The sequence below is a fragment of the Telopea speciosissima genome, chromosome 7 (assembly GCF_018873765.1).
Source record: "Telopea speciosissima isolate NSW1024214 ecotype Mountain lineage chromosome 7, Tspe_v1, whole genome shotgun sequence".
Taxonomy (NCBI): domain Eukaryota; kingdom Viridiplantae; phylum Streptophyta; class Magnoliopsida; order Proteales; family Proteaceae; genus Telopea; species Telopea speciosissima.
The window spans coordinates 14,593,175-14,612,775 of record NC_057922.1 but is presented as its reverse complement, the minus strand read 5'-3'; the positions used below and the strand labels follow the sequence as shown (position 1 = coordinate 14,612,775).

Below are 19,601 nucleotides of genomic sequence, written 5' to 3'. Positions count from 1 at the left end.
CGTACCGGTGTTGAGTGGCCTAATTTCAACATTACCAACATTACCATCATTGCCATCGGGTTGCGGCTTTGGATTAAGTGGGGGTGACTGAGTGTGTTGTGGATGGTGAAACTGATGTTCCCACTGTTAGGGAACGCGATAGAAGTTTGGGTTGGAGCGGCTCGTTGCGACGTTCCACCACTCCTAAGTCCTCATGCTGAAGTTTGGTGCGTGGAATATCAGGGGGATGAATGCCCCTGGTAAACAACGGGCAGTTTGGGATTGGCCTTCTTGTAATCATTTGGTTTCCTTTGATTTTTTCGAGACTCGTGTGCGTTCTTGTAATTTTAATGGTTGTTATGCGATGTTTTATAGTTGGAAATGTGGCATCTGCAAGACAAGGTCACTCCCCACGACACTTTCTCTTTTGTTGCAGAATGATGGTAGGGGGAAGAAATATGTAAGATTGTAATTCTACACTGGTAACTTATAATCTACAACCTCCCTTTTAATAAAAAAAAACATTACCATCATTGCCACCAACTCTACTGCCTATGTCTGTATATATTTCGGTATTTCCTCCCCCACTTCATGTGCCTCGTATTTGATTTTGTCCTCTAATTCAGTACTCCTCTCAATACCCTTACAATATTCAACCTCAATATATATCCTAATTCAACGCATGTTAATCCAATGTTTACAATCACAATTTTTTTATTACCACTATTGTTTTCCTCAGGCTTCTGTACAGTTTTTCCATGTCAATCCACTCAATGTTGTCATAAATGTTGTATACAACTTAAATTATTAATATAAGATTGTGATTTTTATAAAACCCTAATTTTGAAATCCTTTTAACATTTCTTCATTAAGTGCTGAAAGTCTGAAACTTCAATCACTGGTAGTTGCAACTGTTCTTCACTAAGTGCTGTAACTTCCTCTTCCAGCAAAAACTAACAAACGACAGGAAAAATTTCCAATAATTTAACCAATATATGACACAAATATGAATACTATATTGGATTTTGGATTATACAATTAATCTACTGTATTTTTACAAGGATTATACATTAGATCCTTATGTAGGGTTGGGCCCGGCCGGGCCAAAACTAGACCTTGAGTGCACCCTCCTGGCCTCTTCAAGCTCTCCCGAGTCCAAATTTCACACTTCAAACCTGCAGAAATCCCCCGTTCCTAGTCCCATGCAAGCAAAGTTCGTCGCCAATTCTAACACGTTCGTCTCCTGAAGACGCAGTGTGCGTAATACGCACTATCTGCTTCGTCCCCGATGGTAATAATAAACACAAAATCCTCTCAACCTTGAACTTATTTTCTTTTTCTCCCTCTTTCGTTAATTGTCCTCTTATTTTCATTCTCTCACTAATACCGACTGTTCGTTTCCATGCATCAAATCCAAAAATTAGGGCAAAAGTATCGTAGAATCGGTTCCAAAAACCCTTTACGAAGATATAATTTCAAGGGGAGATCAGAGTTTGATTAGAAATTGAAGCATCTAATCAGCAAAAAATTCAGTTTTTAGTTTCAATCGTGGTTCAAGGGTTAAGGTGAAATTTCACACATGAAGGATCCGTCCGATCGAACGAAGGTGGTGCTTCGGCACTTGCCCCCGGTGCTGTCCCAGTCGGCGCTCATGGAGCAAATCGATGGCAACTTCGCTGGTCGTTACAAGTGGTTTTGTTTCCGTCCCGGGAAGAACAGGTTAGGGTTTCACTTTCATTTTATGCTCTATGCTTTCGGGGTTTGATCACAGGTATTTGGTTTTATGCAGCCTTTGTTTTCATTTGGTGTATTTATTGTATGGGTTTTGAGAGGAGATTTCTATGGTGTTTGTTGTTTTGATGATTGTTTCACTGTTATAATATGGAAGAAGCGTTCGTTGAAGACAGTAGTGAGGGGTTATGTATCAGAACTGATCGAAAGCTGCCTAATTAAATTGCAAATGCTTCAACTGATCTGTTTTCCTAGGATATGAAGTGTTATTTTGAAACTTATGACACAAACTTCTTATTAAAAAAGGGCGTACCCAGTGCACGAGGTCTGGGGAGGGTCATAATGTACACAGCCTTACCCCTGGTTTGAGGGGAGGCTGTTTCCCTATTCAAATCGACCATCAGGTTGCATTGGAGCAACCTTACCGTTGCACTGATGTCTGCCCTCACACTAACTTCTTATTGATAGTTTAAATTTAACACTACAGAGGAACTATAGTTTCTCACATTCTCGTGTGACTCTGTGTGTGTATGTCATTGCATTTTGCAGTGAAAGATTCAGACTTACTGAGGTGTCACATAAACTGATTTTGCAGCCAGAAGAATCCGAGATATTCTCGAGCTTATATTGATTTCAAGCGGCCAGAAGATGTGGTTGAGTTCGCTGAGTTTTTTGATGGACACGTGTTTGTTAATGAGAAGGGTAAATCCTTGAACAACTATGATGTTTGTACTTTGTGATTAACTCGAAATTTTATTTCACCTTTCACTCAAATTGTGAATGGCTGTAAATCTATACCCCATTTTATTTTTGTTGGTGGAAAACAGAAGTTGGTTAAGTATAGGTTATGTTAAAATGCACATGGGTTTCCGAGGTCCTTATTGCGTTGATCAAATGTTGGGGTCAAAAGCTCTTATTTATGTTAAAGCCGTTGCCATACTACAACTTTTTTTTTTTTGTTTTCAGGTACTCAGTTTAAAACGATAGTGGAATATGCCCCTTCGCAACGTGTTCCAAAGTCTTGGTCTAAAAAAGATGGTCGTGAAGGAACTATATCCAAAGGTGTTTTTTCACATTCATCCATTCATGTATCCATTAATGGAAATCTGAATTTAAGTGGGCTTGGTTTTCTTGCTCTTAATATGTTTCAGATGTTTTCTGTTTTAATCATGAACAGTTCTTTCATGAATTTATAGATCCTGAGTATCTGGAGTTCCTTGAGCTTATTTCAAAGCCTGTTGAGAATCTTCCCAGTGCCGAAATACAACTGGAAAGAAGAGAAGCAGAACGAGCTGGTTAGTTGCAATATTCACACAATATGCATATGCCGAGATTTCCAACATTAAACCAATAAAATCGTCCCTCTCTCTCTCTCTCTCTTTCTATATATATATATATGTATATGTATGTATGTGTATATAAGGAGGGGGTGTGTATGTGTGTGTGTTGATATTTCCTTTTGATTTCTGAAAGTAAGATATGTCTTTACTATTAAAGGTGAACCAAAAATATTGTCAGGGAAATTAGTTTAAACCAATATAAAATGGTGCAAAAAGATATTTTCACTTCAGGGCTCATCTAATATTATAGTTTACCATCTCCACTTTCTGGGATCTCCAGGTGCTGCAAAAGAGTCTCCCATTGTTACACCTCTGATGGATTATGTTCGTCAGAAAAGAGCTGCTAAGAGTGGATCTCAGGTATATCTTTTTCCTTTTTAAAATTTCCATTGTCTTAATATTGTATGCAGGAAATCAAAAGCTTGCGCAAAATGCTGAACATAAAGAATTATATATATATATACCCTGTGTTGTTGGAACATAACTGCATTGATTTGTATCTTTAGCCCCAAGTTTGTAAACCACTGCAGAACAGGGATTGACAAATGCAAAACTTGAATAGGGGAGTGGAAACAAATAGAAATGAAGCATTAAGGAAATGCATAATAGTCACTTTAGAAGATGTGTCCTTGAAATGTGTATATCTTGAAATACACAGGAACAAGTGCATTTTAAATACGGGCTTGAATTGTACGTTAGTCAATTTAAACCTTACATTGGTTTAGCTTGAACGATTGTAATTTTTGTTTTATAAGCTACCTTGTCACTTTTTCTTCAATTCTTTATCTTTTTAAATTTAATTGATGTTGGATTTCATTAGAATGTACTTTTTGATTTCTCTCAACCTTTTTCACTATTTCACTTATTGTAATTTAAGATTCTTGAATTTCTTTCCTTCAGCGCCCTTTCCCCTTTAGTTTTAAACTTTTAACTTAGTGATTTCAGATTTCACTGCAACTCTATGTCTTCATGCGATTATATCTTGGGTTCATTACGTGCTAAGATGTCATTGAACCTATCCTCCATCACTTAATCTGAATTGATTATAAATTAAAAATCAAAACAATTGAAAATGAATGGAAGCTTGACATCTTTTCCATTACTACTAGACATTTCTAGCTTACATAAAAAATGATAAGCCTAGTTTAGGAAGTAAAAAATACCCCAAATAATTCATTCCTGCAAGTGTAATCAAGTTTCACAGTTGGGCATGCCAATGGAATTAGTTATATGAATATAAAATATGAAATTAATTTCAAAATATTTTATATTAAATATGCTGTATACAGCTTGAGTCCTTGGATACTATTTTTAGGGCTTTGCTGAGTTTTGACGATCCATGTTCATGTTGGATTCTGGTAGCTGCAAACATATCCATGTTTCATGGTTGAAAAAATGTAAATATAATGTGCCAGGCATGCTGCCACATGACAGCTATGCTCATCCTGCCAGTGAGTTCTGCCAACTCAAACAATCACAATATTTTAAGATGAAAATATTTAATGGTTGAAAAGATGGAAATATTTTGAAATTAAAATATGAATTTAATTTCAAAATATTTTAAATTAAATATGATGTATCCAGCTTGAGTCCTTGGATACTATTTTTGGGGCTTTGCTGAGATTTGACGTCCCATGTTCATGTTGGATTCTGGTAGCTGCAAACATATCCATGTTTCGTGGTTGAAAAAATGTAAATATAATGTTCCAGGCATGCTGCCACATGGCAGCTATGCTCATTCTGCCAACTCAAACAACCACCAAATCTATGTGATTTGTTATAACCATCTTGGTGTTATGTCTGTTATGTGGTGTTGTTTGTTTTATAGCTCTTTTGAGATTAGGGATATTTTGTCATCCAGTTTAATGGTTTTGTGCTTGTGGCGGTTGCTAGAAGGTAAGAAGCATCTTATTAGTTATTATCTGTTATTGTTGTTGTTTCAAGTGTAAGACTGTTACTCAACCAGCAATGATTTATGGAGTTGAATGTTAGGCAGTGAAGAAACAACATACCAGCAAACTTAGTGTAGCTGAAATGAAGATTTTGAGATGGATGAGTGGTAAAACTAGAAAAGATAAAATAAGGAACGGACAAATTAGATCTAACTTAGGAGTAACTCCAATACATGTTAAATTGAAAGAAATTTCTTTGATGCGGTATTGGCATGTGCAGTGGAGGTCTCTGGGTGCCCTCGTAAGTAGGGGTGATATGATTCAGACTGGAGGAACTAAAAAAGGCAGTGGTAGGCCAAAAATGGCTCTAAGAGAAGTAGCAAGGAAAGAAGGGTCTGAGTGGAGTTGTATCATTGTTGTTGCAAGCCTACTTCTTTAGGTTGCCTTCTGTACTGAAATGGTGAAGCACCGTGAAGGATTTGTGAGAGCTCTTGGAGTAGTATTTCAAGTTGAGGAGGATTTAGGATAAAAGGCACTTTTGGCTGAGAGGTCTGGCAAATTGTTGGATCTGTTGAAGGAATTTGGCTTGGTTTTGCCACAGAGATTGGACTTTTTTAGGCATGCAGAAATCAAGATAGTTTTGCGGTAGCAGGAATTTTGATTTGGAACAGTGGAGGTATGGAGGGCAGAAAATTAAGAAGTATGTGTGGAGGGGAAAAATAAGGTATCAAGGGCAGAAAATTAAGAAGTATGTGTGGAGGGGAAAAATAAGGTATCGAGGGCAGAAAATTAAGAAGTATGTGTGGAGGGGAAAAATAAAATTGTTTCATCAACATGCTCGACATCTTGTATGTGTTTTTTTTTCTTTAGGGGTTGTGGTTTTGGCTAGTGGGCAGGGGTATGGTGTGGTGTGTTGGTTTTGGGGGAGATGGGTGTGGTAGGGGTGTTTTATTCTCAATTTCCCTTCTCTATGTTTTTTCTATATTTCTTTCAATAATAAAATTCTGTTTTTGTTGGCATATGCTATGCTTTGAGCGAGAGAGAGAGAGAGAGAGAGAGAGAGAGAGAGAGAGAGAGAGAGAGAGAGATTGTGGCTCTACCTATTGTTCATGCTCTGTTATTAGTTTTGCAATTTACGGGCCGTGCCTGTGAAATTTTGTGCCATGATTATACGTGCGATAAATTGTGTCTCTACCTATTGTTCATGCCCTGTTATTAGTTTTGCAATTGGGGGGCCATGCCTGTGAAATTTTGTGCATGATTATAAGTGGGATATGAACTGTAATGTTTCTTAGATTCAATGTTTTTTGTTGTGATACCATATACTTGGGCATGCTGCTGTGCACATAACCTCAGTAGTACCCTTCTTCTTTCCAAAACTAATTATTGCAGTGTCACATCTCTTGTCAAATTTAGCATTGCCTGAGTTCTATTTCATTATTTATGTCAGAGGTCATCATCTAATGGAAAGCTTAGCAGAAGATCAGGAGCCTCACATGGCAGTTCTAGTTCATCTTCAACCAAAAGAGGTTCTGAAAAGAGAAAAGTCTCCACTTCAGTGGTATGCACATTCTTTTTTCCCCTATTCAAATCCACAGAGCTATTCATTTTTCTCTGAATGTAATTGGATTATATATGGGTGAAAAACTAGTTGTCATTGATTGTCATACTCCAGACTAGTATTTTTGTGCGAGCTGGGTCAATTATGGTCTCAAATTTATCTGCATCCAAATTCCTGTTGGATTCTTGATTTTCGATGGTTTTCTTGGAATTTTAATTTCAGCATTATCAAATCATATATTGAAACGGCTTAAAACCATTTTTTGAGGGTATTAATTATCTTTTGGTTTCCTATTTGCTGCGGATGGAGTGATTTTGTTCCTTTATTGACTTTATTTTGTAATTGAGCTTAGCATATCTGTGGAATGCATTTTGGTCTTTTAACCAGGGTGCAACTTGGGATAGTCTAATTGATAAATTGTGATTAGGGCTGAGCAGTGAGCAAGAGGCATAGCCGATGTAGTTCAAAATCTGATCTCTTATTGTTCATGGGATGGTCTGTATTGTATCTGTACTTTCCGCTCAATAGAAAAACTTATTTCTTGCAACTATTTTGATTTTTCCTAGCTAACAATGGAAGTGGGAGAAAAAAGGGTGAGAGGAATTCCCCCCCCCCCAATGAATAGCTTAAAGTGTAATACATCATCATAAAGAGAAAAGAATGTACTTGTCTAAAGTGGTGATGGTGCCCTGAAGAAAGCTTAATATAGGCAGAAAAGACTGCTGGCCAAAAAATAATTAAGGGGTTTTTTGGGGGGGGGGGGTCTGGGGGACAGGATACAGGAGGGGGGGGGGGGGGCTCAATAATGAATAAATGAAGGAAAAGAGAAAGTTTAATAAATTACTTGTCCAGAAAAGGTCACTAATGTGATGATTGAGCTCAAAAATCCTGCCAGAGCAACTGCGCAATGAATATGGTGTTTGGCACCAAATCCACGGAACTTCTGTGGAAAAATTATCTGATACTTGGTTATTGTTTTTGATATAATAGTCCAGCGAGCGAGGAAAAAAAATTGAGTTAAAAGTTAAAACAAGCCAAAAAAATGAGCTTATGAAACAACGTTTTGGGGTTAAAAGAAAGAAAGAGAAGAAAAAACTAAGTTTTGGTTATGGGTTGTAAGTTTGCTATTGAAATGGGAAGTTGAGAGTTTTTAACCAGAAACTAATTGTAGCATAGTTGTTACAGCGTGTGGGCAACCCAAGGCGTTGGAAGGGGCCTAGACGCAAGGCGGCACAAACAAGGTGCACGCCTAGGTGACATAGTTGTCATGGCGGTTAGGCGACCCAAGGTGTTGGTGAGGGTAAAAAAGCAGGGTGGCACCAAGTAGGCGACCAGGGCTTCCAAGGTGCCCGCCTAGGCGCCCAAGTCGACCAAAGCGCCTGGACGCCTTGGCACCGCCGCCTTGACACAATTATGCTAGGTGACCAAGGTTAACTAGCACGCCTTGACAGCTATGAATTGTGGTGGTAGCGTTTCAGTTTTGTTAGTTAATTTCTAGGATGGTTTCGACTTGGGAAGAAGTTGCAAGAAAAAATGTGTATGAGACTGCCATACATGGCTGCTGATATACTTTTAATCCTTCATCAATATAGGTTTTTATATATGAAAAAAAATAAGTCTTTAGGTTGACAACTAATATGGCTTTAAGATGTGATTTTGAGTTATGGGCCTTTAATGTCTGGTGGCTGTGTGATTGGACTGGTTGGAAGAGTTTCGGGTTTTCTTTAAGACTTCGGGTTCCATTCTGCCCGGACATGGAAGGCACATCATGACGTCAAAAACTGCCATACAGCCGCTGTTCAGTTAGGACCCAGATTTGGTAGACATGTCGTCATCATCATCTAAAAAATTCCAGTTCAATCTTAACCCTCATGTTATGTTTTCTAATAGTGAGGATGACACATCCTTGGGTTTGATGTTTCTGGAGTGCATAAACAATTTTAGAAAAATTCTTTTCTGATCTGCTTCCTAGTTTCATCGAGTAATGTGTAAGAAAACAGTTGAGGAAAATTACTTATAACTATAGATCCTTTGCCATTTGCTAGAGTAGTAGAATGCCTATTTTTCCAAGATGTTGGTAGATGCTCAGTTCCTTGTTGTCTCGCCCTTGCCCTGGTCTTTTCTCAATTTTTTTTTCTTTAAATTGTTTCTCCTCAACTATTAGGTGTGTTTTTCCTATTTACACTTGCATGATTTAGTCACAAGTAAGATGATGTGGTTACGGTGTTTCCTGCTCATCTATCCTGTCTGCTTTACAGTATGTTTTAAGGGACAATGCAAAGAGCAATAGTGGCAAGGACAAGTCAACTTACATTTTAGTGCGTAGGCGAGAAGATCAACAGCTTGTGGAGAAATCTGCTTCTGCAGCTGCTGCAACTGGAACAGAAGTATTTGAAGATGAGAGCGGTATGGCTTTGCAACTGAATCTTGAGTTATTCCGTGAGAAAATGGCATAGTTTCTTGTTTTCACATTATAGGGCTGATTTGTAGTTGCATCCTTTTGTAGAAGCTTAAGGGATTAGGTTCAGTAAACTCAGGTGAAAACTAGAATCGCAGTGAATAATTAAGGGCCAAAATTAAAGAATAAGTGATAAAACAATTATTTGGACTTCAATAAAACAGTTATCTGGATTTCAGATTTGAATCAAATTTCAATGGATCACTATATAGTATCAAAAGTTGAACTTGATCCAAGGGCCTGATCTCGACTTTCAGAAGAATCCTACTTGAGATAGAACTTCACAACTAAGAATCGATTTCTACAATAGCTGGAAGGATTTAAGTAGCAAATAAATATAATCAGATTAGCAGCAACAATAGGGAAACCCAACAGTATTTCCAGAACAGTAATGTGAGTAAAGAAGTATGGCAGAAGTCAGTAACAGGGACTGGATATTAAATAAGCAAATCTAAGATATCAGAATTCCTAGTGGTCTAAGGATTCCAATAATTCGATGTTAGATTCTGAAAGTAAAATCAGGAGTAGATTCAGAATAGAGTTTTTTGTAAAATCTGAAATCATAACTGAAATATCAATGGTGACAAGCAAGAAATTGAGATGTGCAGTCACAAAACAGAATAGAACTAGAAGCTACTTACCGTTTCCAGAGATTAACTAATGAAGAAGAGGTTTAGAAGAAGAAGAAGATATGACCAAACTTCTCACCTGGCCTTGCTGGAATCCCACCAGCAGTATTGGAATCTCACCAATGGAGTAGTCAAATCTCACAATCAGTCTCTGAGTCATACAGAATAAAAAGAACAAATTCCATTCTTTATTCATAATAAAATCCGTATGCCTTAATGGATGGTTACAAAAGTATATATAAACTTTGCAATTATGACTAGAAATCGCCTAAACCAACTAGTAGTCAAACTGGCTAGTTAATTCACCAATTAAAGACTTAAAACAACTCTTAAGCTCTGACTCAAGAACCTCCATCTGTGTTTGGAGTCATAAACCAATTAGGACTTGACATAACTAAAGAAAATCAACTCATAACATGACATGACCTTTAGATTCCTAATCCAGCCTGAACTAGGACACATGAACACAATCAAAATAGAAAAAGAAACTGAAAACATACTCTACTTAAAAAGAACTCCATAGCAGAGTAGGAATAGGATTCCCAGGGAGACTAGGATTCCTAGAGAAACTAGGAATTCTGAAAATCCTGAAACCACAAGTTCTTCTCTTGGCACTGATGCTAGTGCCCAAATACTGCACCAATCCCGTTCCATGATCGTGCAGTGGTTTACATGGAATGCTTTCCTGTCTCCATTTATTGGTTTTTATTTGTTTCTAAGGTTTCTAATTGAGATTCAGTTGAGATAGCATCAACTTTGATGCTGATGGTTTGTTTAGAGTTTTTTCCAGTCAATTTATCCCCCGTGTTTCAATTTTCTGGTACTTTTAGATTTTTTCTGTTTTAGTAGTGTTTCCTTTTGTTGGTGATTTCTTAAGTTTATACTTATGCGAGATTCTATCTTGTGGGAAACTGGGAACCTCTTCTGTGATGATCTGTTGGTTGGGAATAGTTGGGAGTAGAATAGAAAATGAACAGATACATCAGAATTTAAGGGGTAGCACCATTAGGCAAAAAGATGAGGGTAACTCAACTGCGATGCTTATGTCATGGTTGCACTAGTGAGAAGTGATGTGGACTATGGTTCAAGTTGAACACATTAGTGGGTCAAAGGGAAGGTGGAAGTGGTGTGGGCTGAAGTAATGAGAAAAGAGGAGTGTTTATTTAGGATAAAACCTTTCAATCTCACCGCACAAGATTCAGGATTCAGGAAAACTGGATGGTAATTATTAGGTACAATTTCTTCTTTTCTGCAGAAAAAACTTGCATAGAAGGAACACATAATTCATGATTCATCATGCAAAACTTTTTCACCGGTAAATGATAGAAAAATTCATTAATGTGATACTTTCAAATATGTTTCCTTTTTCTTCATCTTTCTATAATAAATCAAGGTCGGCAGGAAAAGCATTGTGGCAAAGTCATCTCATTATGCGGGTTACAGAAAGATCCTAAGATCAGCTGGCTGATTTGATACACTTCAGACTTCAAAGAAATGAAAGCACGGAAAATATGCTGAGTGAAGTTTGCATGGGGTCTGACATGCAATGGGTACCTGGCCTTACTATTAATACCATCCACCAACATTGATAGTGTACACGATTCAAATTGCTAAATTTACTGAAACAACAATGTGAAAGATCTAAGGAAAATGGTCTTTTGTAGTCTTATCTCATGGGACTTTCTTAACTAAGATGTCAGTGGTCTTTACTTGTTGAAGTTTGAGCGTCTTTGATTTGTTCAAATGTCATTGTTTTGTGATAGTAATACCGAGATGCTTCTCCTTCTGTTCATGGTGTATCAAGTTTTAATTTGTTCATGGCCCAACTGATATAATTTCATGATTTTAACTGAACAAACTGTAACTTGTACATTTTTTCAGTTGATTTTGACTTGGGTACTGGTGGAAATCGAACCATTTCAACTGAAATATCCTAATTTTGACGGAAAAATTGAAACATCTATTAAGTTGGGTGGCATATCTCAAAAGATAGTTGAAAGAGGAAAGGATATGGTACTTGAAAAAATGACTTAGATTTCTGTTGAGTGTAACTATGCATGTTTGCCATGCCTATGTGACCTGTAAGTGTGTAGGAATGGTTCAGTAGACTGCTGTGGCTCTGAAAGTTGTAGAGTACGTTTCATGTACATTTTCTTACATTGTTTGGAGTTGGAGTATAATATTCTGTGTGTTGGAAATGTTCAATTTGTCTATGTTGTTACCGATCTTTTTCAGTGAATGATTATTTTCTGGATTTGCAGCCCATGGGAGTGATGGAGTTACATCAGGAGTGAATACTGTTGCTGATATTGGGAAGAAAAAGGTACTCCTGAAAGGGAAAGAACGTGAGATTTTTCAGGTAACCTTTTTTCTTTTAACCCTATGAAGGTTCATTTCTTTTCATAGTTGGGCAGAATTTTGTTTTCCTTTTCACAAGTCCTTGTATAAGCCATTAAAACATGAGCAAATATCTGGGTGCACATCTCTCGATAATTGCTCATGTTTATTAACTTGTATATGCATCAGGAGGGCGGGGGTATAACAGCCATGTAACATCTCAAATAAGATACTCACCAAGTTGATTGACTTTCACACAGAATCTGCGGTGTGAGGCTGGTGGGAGGATGATCAAAAGCATACTTTCAAACAAGGAACCACGTCAGAGTCAATTATCTGCAACAGGCCACTCTGATCAGCAAATCCAGACCTTGAATGTAGAGAAGGACAAACGGCCACCTCGTCCCATGAACATTCGTTCAGTTTTGAAGGACCATGTTTCTAGTGTTTCACAGATGCCGTGTGGTTCTGATTGTGATACAAAGAAGGCTCTTGATGATAAGGTTGTCAGGAATGATGTGCATGGATTTGGTTCTGCCAGTGAGAAACAAGAAAAACGTACCAGAAATAAGGATAGACCTGATCGTGGTATTTGGACACCTCTTCGTCGTTCAGATGGATCACATGCAAGTGATGAGTCCCTATCATCACCCTCTTCTCTGCCTACACAGTTACTGTCAGATTCTTTAGATGGCATGAATATTACTCAAAATGTGGGTGTTCAAAAAATTGGGGATGATGTAGAGGACTCCGATTCTAGTCATAAATCAGCATTTTCTGCTGGGAAACATCGTAATCAGGATGCATCTATTCACAGTTCCCGACTAGGGCGTGGTGGTAATTCATCTGCCTATGATATTCCAGGAAGTCACGGAGAAGTAAAAGCTGATGTCACTTTTGCCGGTAAATCTGAAGTTAAGACCCTTGGAAGTGGACGAAACAATTTTTCTTCTGTAGAGAATGGTTAGCTTTTGCTGTCCAAACCTTGCTGATAATATTTATGAAATTTACATTATCTTTGATGGCGTCTGTTTTTTAATAAACAACCATTTCTTCTACATTTTCTCAGGATCCCACCGGCATGCTGGTCGCCGTGGACCTGGACATGGGGGAAAGGATGTTGATGGCTCTATGCATCTTGCTGAGGCAAAGCCGTCCAAAAGAGGTCTTTCTGGCTATGGTTCCCATGAGGTGTGTGGACATGCAGCGACAAATTTATATTTGTGACATTTGTACTCATACATTGTTCTGTTAATTCTTTTTTTTTTTTTAACTAATTCAAGTTTTACAAAATTTATTGCAGAAGCAAGTGTGGGTTCAGAAGTCAGGTTCAGGTTCATAGTTATTCTTAAATTGGTAGGCCCTATTTCCTTGCAAGTTTTTTTTTTTTTTCCTCGGTTCCTTTCCCTTGATGGAATATAAGATTGAAAAACTTTAAATTTGTTACAATCCTAAAGAAAGGGTTTGCAAAGTTCCTTATTTGCATTGTCTACTGCATTGAAATTAATATCACATTTACTCATTTTAGATCTGTGAGTACATTTGTTCTACTGCTGATAAACTGCTCCAAAATACTTTGTTTCTGAATAACTGAATGGATTTATAATATTTTAATTTCCTAATCAGGGTCATGTTACTTTTAATGGGTTGAATGAATACTTTAGTTCAGGATTCAGAGTTCAGAATTCAGATCATCCTAGGAATAAGCTATCAGGCATACCTGTATTGGCCTATGCTCCATTGCTGGTGAGATGTGAGCTTAGTCAGATCTCCTTCGAGGTTAGCCACCATAAGGACGTGTTACTGAGAATTGTAATCAGCAAGTCTTTCAAATAATTGTTTCTTAGGTGAATACATAATTTTGTGCTCTTGGAAACATTGTTATATATCTCTAAGAGTTTTCAGTGGATGCGGTTACATGTGGGCCTGCACCAATGTTGGCCTCATGAGAGTTGAAGTGATTTTCCCATCAATTGAGGAAATTGACTTTGGAAGCACTGTTAGATATCCTCTATGGCTTAAAAGAGGATGGTCCTCCTTAAAGAGGATGTTCTCTTTATGCTGGTAGTCAGAATTGTAAAATTTTCTTTGTTGGTGTCTGGAGCTGCTGTACTTTGCATTTGCTTGATGCGAATGACTTGAATTCTTTCTGCTGGGTCCTGTCTAAAATGTCTTAATCAATGGTTTTGAGCCTTTCTGATCCTTTGAATTGCTGGCCTCGTCAATGTAGTTGCATAGTGAGGACTGAGTATCCAAGATGTAACTGCTTTTAATTTATGTGTGCTCTTTTAATACTTTTGATCATCTTCTTCTTCTTTTTTTTTTTTTTTTTTTAAGTATCTTATAAAATGACATGTTATATGTTTTGAAATGTGAAGGAATTCTCAGATGCAAGAAAGATTCTAATACTTTAGTTCATCTTCATATATATATATATATATATATATATATATATATATATATATATATATATATATAAGTTTGTAAGAAGTACTCGAGAATAACTATTAAATGTTAAGACGAGCTAGCCATCCAAAACAGGCCAGCCGTTCTAAGTTCCTGCATTGGGTTGGATAGGACCAGACCCAATCGGCTGCATTCTAAGAATCTGGACTAACTGTTGAGAGTCCATCAGATAAATCTTTTATTAACTCTAATTGGGGATTGAAAAGGGCTGTGAGGCTTTTTGGTCAAATGATGTTTTGTGCTCTGCTGGTGTGGTGCTTTTGTTGGATTGTCAAAGGTTTGTTTATTTGAGGATAACTTTTCATTCTAGCCTTTTTTTTTTGTAGTTTATGGTTGTGATGGGAGAGCATCATTCAAGATGGCTCCATTTGTTTCTCCATGTAACTGTGGCATCGGCAGTTTGCTAATCAAGGACTGCTGGATAATTATTTAATTTGGTTTTTAGGGTTGGGCTCGAGTCATGGGTTTTAATATGATTCTCTTTCTCTTTAAGATAGTTTTACATGTCAGTTTGGTCTGATTAAAGAACCCTAGATTGTGTTACTGAATCAAATAGGTTTAGGAGATGGTCCAATATGAGGTTCCTTTCCTCTCTCTCTCTCTCTCTATTTTTTTTTTTAAGTTGTGAGATACATATAAAAGGCTGGACCTTGGAATAAATTAAGTAGTTCTTGGAAGTCTATTTCTGAAATTGAGTTTTGGAAGGCCTTTGGTTTTTTTTTCCTTGGCTACAGTCAACCTGATCACTGCTGTTTTGCTCCCATTGCTGGTACAAGTTGTGCTTCTGTATTTTCTTGCATGTCGACTATATATGATGCTGTTTGGGTACGGTGATAATTCACCAACCCCATAACTCTCCAACCCAACCTCTCCCCACCCCACAAAAAAAAAGAAGCGGAGATGGATGTGCGGAAAGACTATGAAGGATAAAGTAAGGAATGATCGTATTAGAGCTGATTTGGGAGTTGCCCCGATCAATGACAAGCTGCGAGAATGTCGTTTGAGGTGGTATGGTCATGTTCAACGGAGGCCTGAGGATGCCCCAGTGTGGAGGAGAGATCTGATTCTGATTGAAGGAGCTAAAAGAGCTAGCGGCAGGCTTAAAATGACCATAGGAGAGGTGGTGAGGAATGACATGCGTATTCTGGGTGTTGTACCAAGTATGACCTCGGATAGAGCCTTTTGGAGGGCAAAGATCCATGTTGCCAACCCCATATAGTTGAGATTTCCATGACTTCCTGGGCTGGGCCTATTTCCTCTTACTTTCATTTCTTTTTTTGCACTTCTCATCTCGTGTCTTCATTTCTTCTTTTCTCTTACTTTGACATGCAAGGATCTATGTAGCTGACCCCATTTAGATGGTATAAGGCTTAGTTTTTGTTGTTGTTTCAGTTGGGAGGAATGATTTCAATTGCTACTGTGAGTTATCGATTCTGATATCAAAATTTTATTTTAGAGTCCAGACCTAGTGGAACTTCAACATTCTTTATAGACATATTCATATTAAAATTAAATTGATCCGATTTCCCAGCAATTTAAGGAATTGAATCTGCCACTAATAGCAATTCTGGAATTACCAGGCTGGTGCCAATTGATTTAATTTTATGGGGTTCTGAACCTGAATATCTTGGAAAAAAAATTTATTTGAGTGTTTGAACTTACCAGCTGTGGTTTTTGATAGCATTGTGGTTGAGCTAACCAACCCCTATAGTTCTGTTGCTGTTGGCTAGCTATTGAATTTTCTGGAAATTATAGCTGCACTGGTATTTATTTGAACTGTACTGTTCCTGCTACAGTTAGTTATTGAACAGTAATTGTTTAGTCTATTTCGGTTTAGTTGTGTTGACTGAAACTATAGCATTGTGAAAAACAGGATTCTTTTAGACCCCTCATCAATGCAACTTCCTCTTGTGCAGATTTGGTCAATGTTGCCACTTGATTTGGGTGTTGGGAGCTTTGTCTAATATCATTTTGCAGTAAAGTGCTCTTTTACATTGTTGGAGTACACATTTGCCGCAATTTCCAGGCTTCAAGGTCCGGAATGGTTTGAATCAAGGGACCAAAGGCATTCTTCTTATTACTAGACACATGTCCAGCGTAAAGGCTGTAAGCAATCTATGGTGGGGAAATCTTTCTTTCTGAAATGCCCTGGAGGAAGTTCAGTTGATCTGATATGATGCAGAGACAGTTGTTGGCTGCTTGATGGAGTGAAGAAGTTCCAATCTGAAGATAAGGTCAAGATCAGGGAACACATAGTATTCGTGCTATTGTTGCAGTTTTATTGACGTGCGTACCTGGTGGGACTGTTTTAGTAGAGGATCTATTAACTTTTCTCATTGGGCAACGCAAGACAAAAGCCCAGCTTAATTCATCTCGCTCATTGACTCAAAACTCGGATCAGGAGGCGTTCTTGTTTTATAGATGGATTTGTTCTTTGGTTGAACTGTAAATATAACTTCCGATAGTGAGTGCTACTAGTTTGGCCCACTGTCTATAGATATCTGCCTAATTGAGAACCCACGATATAGGTGAGTTCGTGTTAGTGGTTCACGTAAATAAGAGCTGTTTCGTACGGGGGTTTGATAGAATTTACAGCTTGGGTTGCCTGACTGACAGAAATTTGTGGACAGAGAGGTGATGCTGATATGAAGCAGATTGGGTTTTTTTTGTTTGTTCCTGATGGGGAGCAAATTGGTGTTGCTTTGTGTGGATGAATGGAAATATTGGTTGATGGTTATGTAATCTGTTCACAGGTATTGCTGCTGTATATTTTTCTCAGCAGGATCTGAAAGTGTGTTCTAAAATTATCTAGTCTCTCTCATCGCTTCAATTATTTGTCGGTGTTGCATCATTCATGTGTTTTCATTGCATCAAGAATCTACCAAGTACAAAAAATTGCCAAACTGATCAATGCTATTTGCAGGGAGTGGGTTTTGGGTGACTAGATTGGTTTGATAAATTTAACCACTTGTATTTCTATGAAATCCCTTAGATGCTCTTTTTCTTTCATCTGATATGTCCTGATGAACTAGTAGCTCAACAACTATTGCTGATTCAATTACTGCCTGTTCAAATATAGTTCGGAAAAAGGGATCATATGGACTTCCCTACCCCCATGAAACGTCAAAATTCCTTCTGTTGATGCATCTGCACATGAAGCGCAGGGGCTTCAACCCTCCTCCCCCCCCCCCCCCCCCCCACCTTCCCCTCTTTTTTTTTTTTTAAAAAAATTTGGGTATAACGGAGTGGAAGGTGGCTTGTTCTGGTGTACCAAATTTAAGACCTTCCTGTACGAACAATTGTACGTGTGTTGTATCTGCCTTATTTTTTGGTTTTGTTAGCATTTAGATTAGATATTGGATTTAGCCTTAATTATGCGGGAATGTAATATTTCTACATCCGTACCAGGAATCCATTCCTGCGTGCTCTTGATTATTGGAAATTGGAAGTTCGGTAAATTTGGTGGACATGTTAACATCATCTTCTATACATACTACATAACTACATAGTTAAAAAACTAAGTTGATGTCCTCGTGTATCACTATAAATATTGGGAAAATCTTTTTATAACCAAGATTGATGAGAAAGAAGTCATAAACTTAATTTGTTGCCCTTTAATTATAACATTTTTTCTCCCATTAAGAGTGAATCTGGTCATATTTTGCAGAGAAAATAACACCTTAAAAATAAATTATGATTAGGTACTTTTAAATTATTTTAAAAATATTTGACCTTTTAAGCAAATTTTGGAAAAAAGACAGGTTAATTAAACAACTTTTTGAGTTCAAGACCTTGGTGATAATAAGATGCACCTATAGATGTTTAAAACAAATTTGAAAAGGAAGTGAACTTAAAATGAACCTAAGAGGAAGCTTTCAAAAAAGGAAATCAAAGGGGAAGATGTATGTATGATCGGTATTATGGTTGAAATGGACAATCAAAATTGATGAGTGAACCATCGGGGAGATCCCAAGCTATACAATGGTAAACTTACCAAATTATTAGTCTAACATGGCTGAAACGTGAAGGGCGTGCATGAAAATGTTCATAGTACAAGGGTGTAGAAAAGATTTTCCCTGATCCTAAGGATTAAATGTTGATGTTGTCTCGGCCTATTGGTGTACAAGCACAAGCAAATCTGAAAATTAGTTAAGCATACAAACACGACGAGCTAGGGTTTTCTTGGGTTTGGTCAGATTTCGGCGGTCTCAATTTTGATAGAACACTCTAGGCTATGGAAATAAAAGAGGCTCATTTAAATTTCATTACAAAATAATAAAATCTAAACTATAAATCATAAACTACCACCAATCATTGGTATGTAAAGGATGTATATTTTTTTGGAGGGTTCTCTGTGACGCCCACATGCAGTTTCGGGCATTGGAAGGGGTGTTACAGGAATCCTGAAAATTGGAGGTGGGGGGAGGGGGGGAGCACCAAAAAATTGGCGACAGGAGAACTTTTCCCCATTTTTTATGGTAGAAACATATAAAGAATATTGGAGGAGGGTTCCCTACATTGCTAGAATGTAGTTTTGGGCGAATAAGGAAACTCCCTTTAAAATCTAACAAAAGGAGGGGCATTTATGACATAACACCCCCTCACATGAGCAGTGATATGGGAGTGTATGTGGAATTTTATTTTTGAGCTGACGTTGTATAAAAATTATTCCCAAGAATAATTTAGTAGTATAACAGGTTTTGTTTGTTCAAACCAAATCCAACTTGTGATTAAAAGAGTTTCAATGCAAACTCAGATATTTTTTCTTGCGAAAATTATAAGATTATTCAAAAATGGGTTCTGGTGTATCAATTACTCACCTAATTTTTTTTAACCAAATTATCTAAAATAAAGATAGGTTTTACAAAACTATCCAAAACAATGCCCCTTCATAACCCACCTATGTTTTGTAACATTTTTACATGACTTCCCTCAACCTTCCTCTCCTCTATCACCACCTCCATCCCATAACTGGTGGAAGGAAGCTAGTTGGTTTGAAATAAACCCCACAAAAATTAAATCCTTACTCCTCTATAATAGGACAGAACAACTTCTTGACCAAATTATAGATAAAAACTGTATCACTAAAAAAGGGGAAAAACCCGAAAGAAAATAAGAAATTATTCAGTAACCACTGCCAGGTAATTTCCCTTAGACATATATCAGACTTATACTTATCTGATCGCTTAATTCATTTATAATTTCTGA

The 19,601-nt window shown here is 37.4% G+C and overlaps 1 protein-coding gene across 2 annotated transcripts; it reads left to right on the top strand.

Annotated features, from left to right (window-relative positions):
- The first annotated feature begins 1,195 nt into the window (after positions 1-1,195).
- Positions 1,196-17,202, top strand: LOC122668125 (regulator of nonsense transcripts UPF3-like). Of its 2 annotated transcripts, none has more exons than XM_043864700.1 (12): positions 1,196-1,698; positions 2,306-2,412; positions 2,677-2,772; positions 2,907-3,005; positions 3,331-3,410; positions 6,393-6,503; positions 8,762-8,909; positions 11,852-11,944; positions 12,183-12,890; positions 12,997-13,118; positions 13,231-13,283; positions 16,310-17,202. In XM_043864700.1, exons 1-11 carry the CDS (start codon positions 1,559-1,561, stop codon positions 13,267-13,269), a joined length of 1,743 nt encoding a protein of 580 aa, XP_043720635.1. In that variant the 5' UTR covers positions 1,196-1,558; the 3' UTR covers positions 13,270-13,283; positions 16,310-17,202. The 2 variants fall into 2 exon arrangements, with proteins under 2 accessions (XP_043720635.1, XP_043720634.1); XM_043864699.1 differs by having other exon boundaries at positions 1,197-1,698; positions 11,852-11,949; positions 12,188-12,890.
- The last annotated feature ends 2,399 nt before the right edge of the window (positions 17,203-19,601 follow it).

What these genes read in the sequence shown, in the direction of transcription:
- LOC122668125 (XM_043864700.1), top strand. Translation starts at nt 1,559, where the DNA reads ATGAAGGATCCGTCCGATCGAACGAAGGTGGTGCTTCGGCACTTGCCC. An exon ending in TGAAGGAACTATATCCAAAG is followed by an intron (nt 2,773 to 2,906) that starts GTGTTTTTTCAC and finishes ATGAATTTATAG; the next exon opens with ATCCTGAGTATCTGGAGTTC. An exon ending in AGGGAAAGAACGTGAGATTT is followed by an intron (nt 11,945 to 12,182) that starts TTCAGGTAACCT and finishes GATTGACTTTCA; the next exon opens with CACAGAATCTGCGGTGTGAG.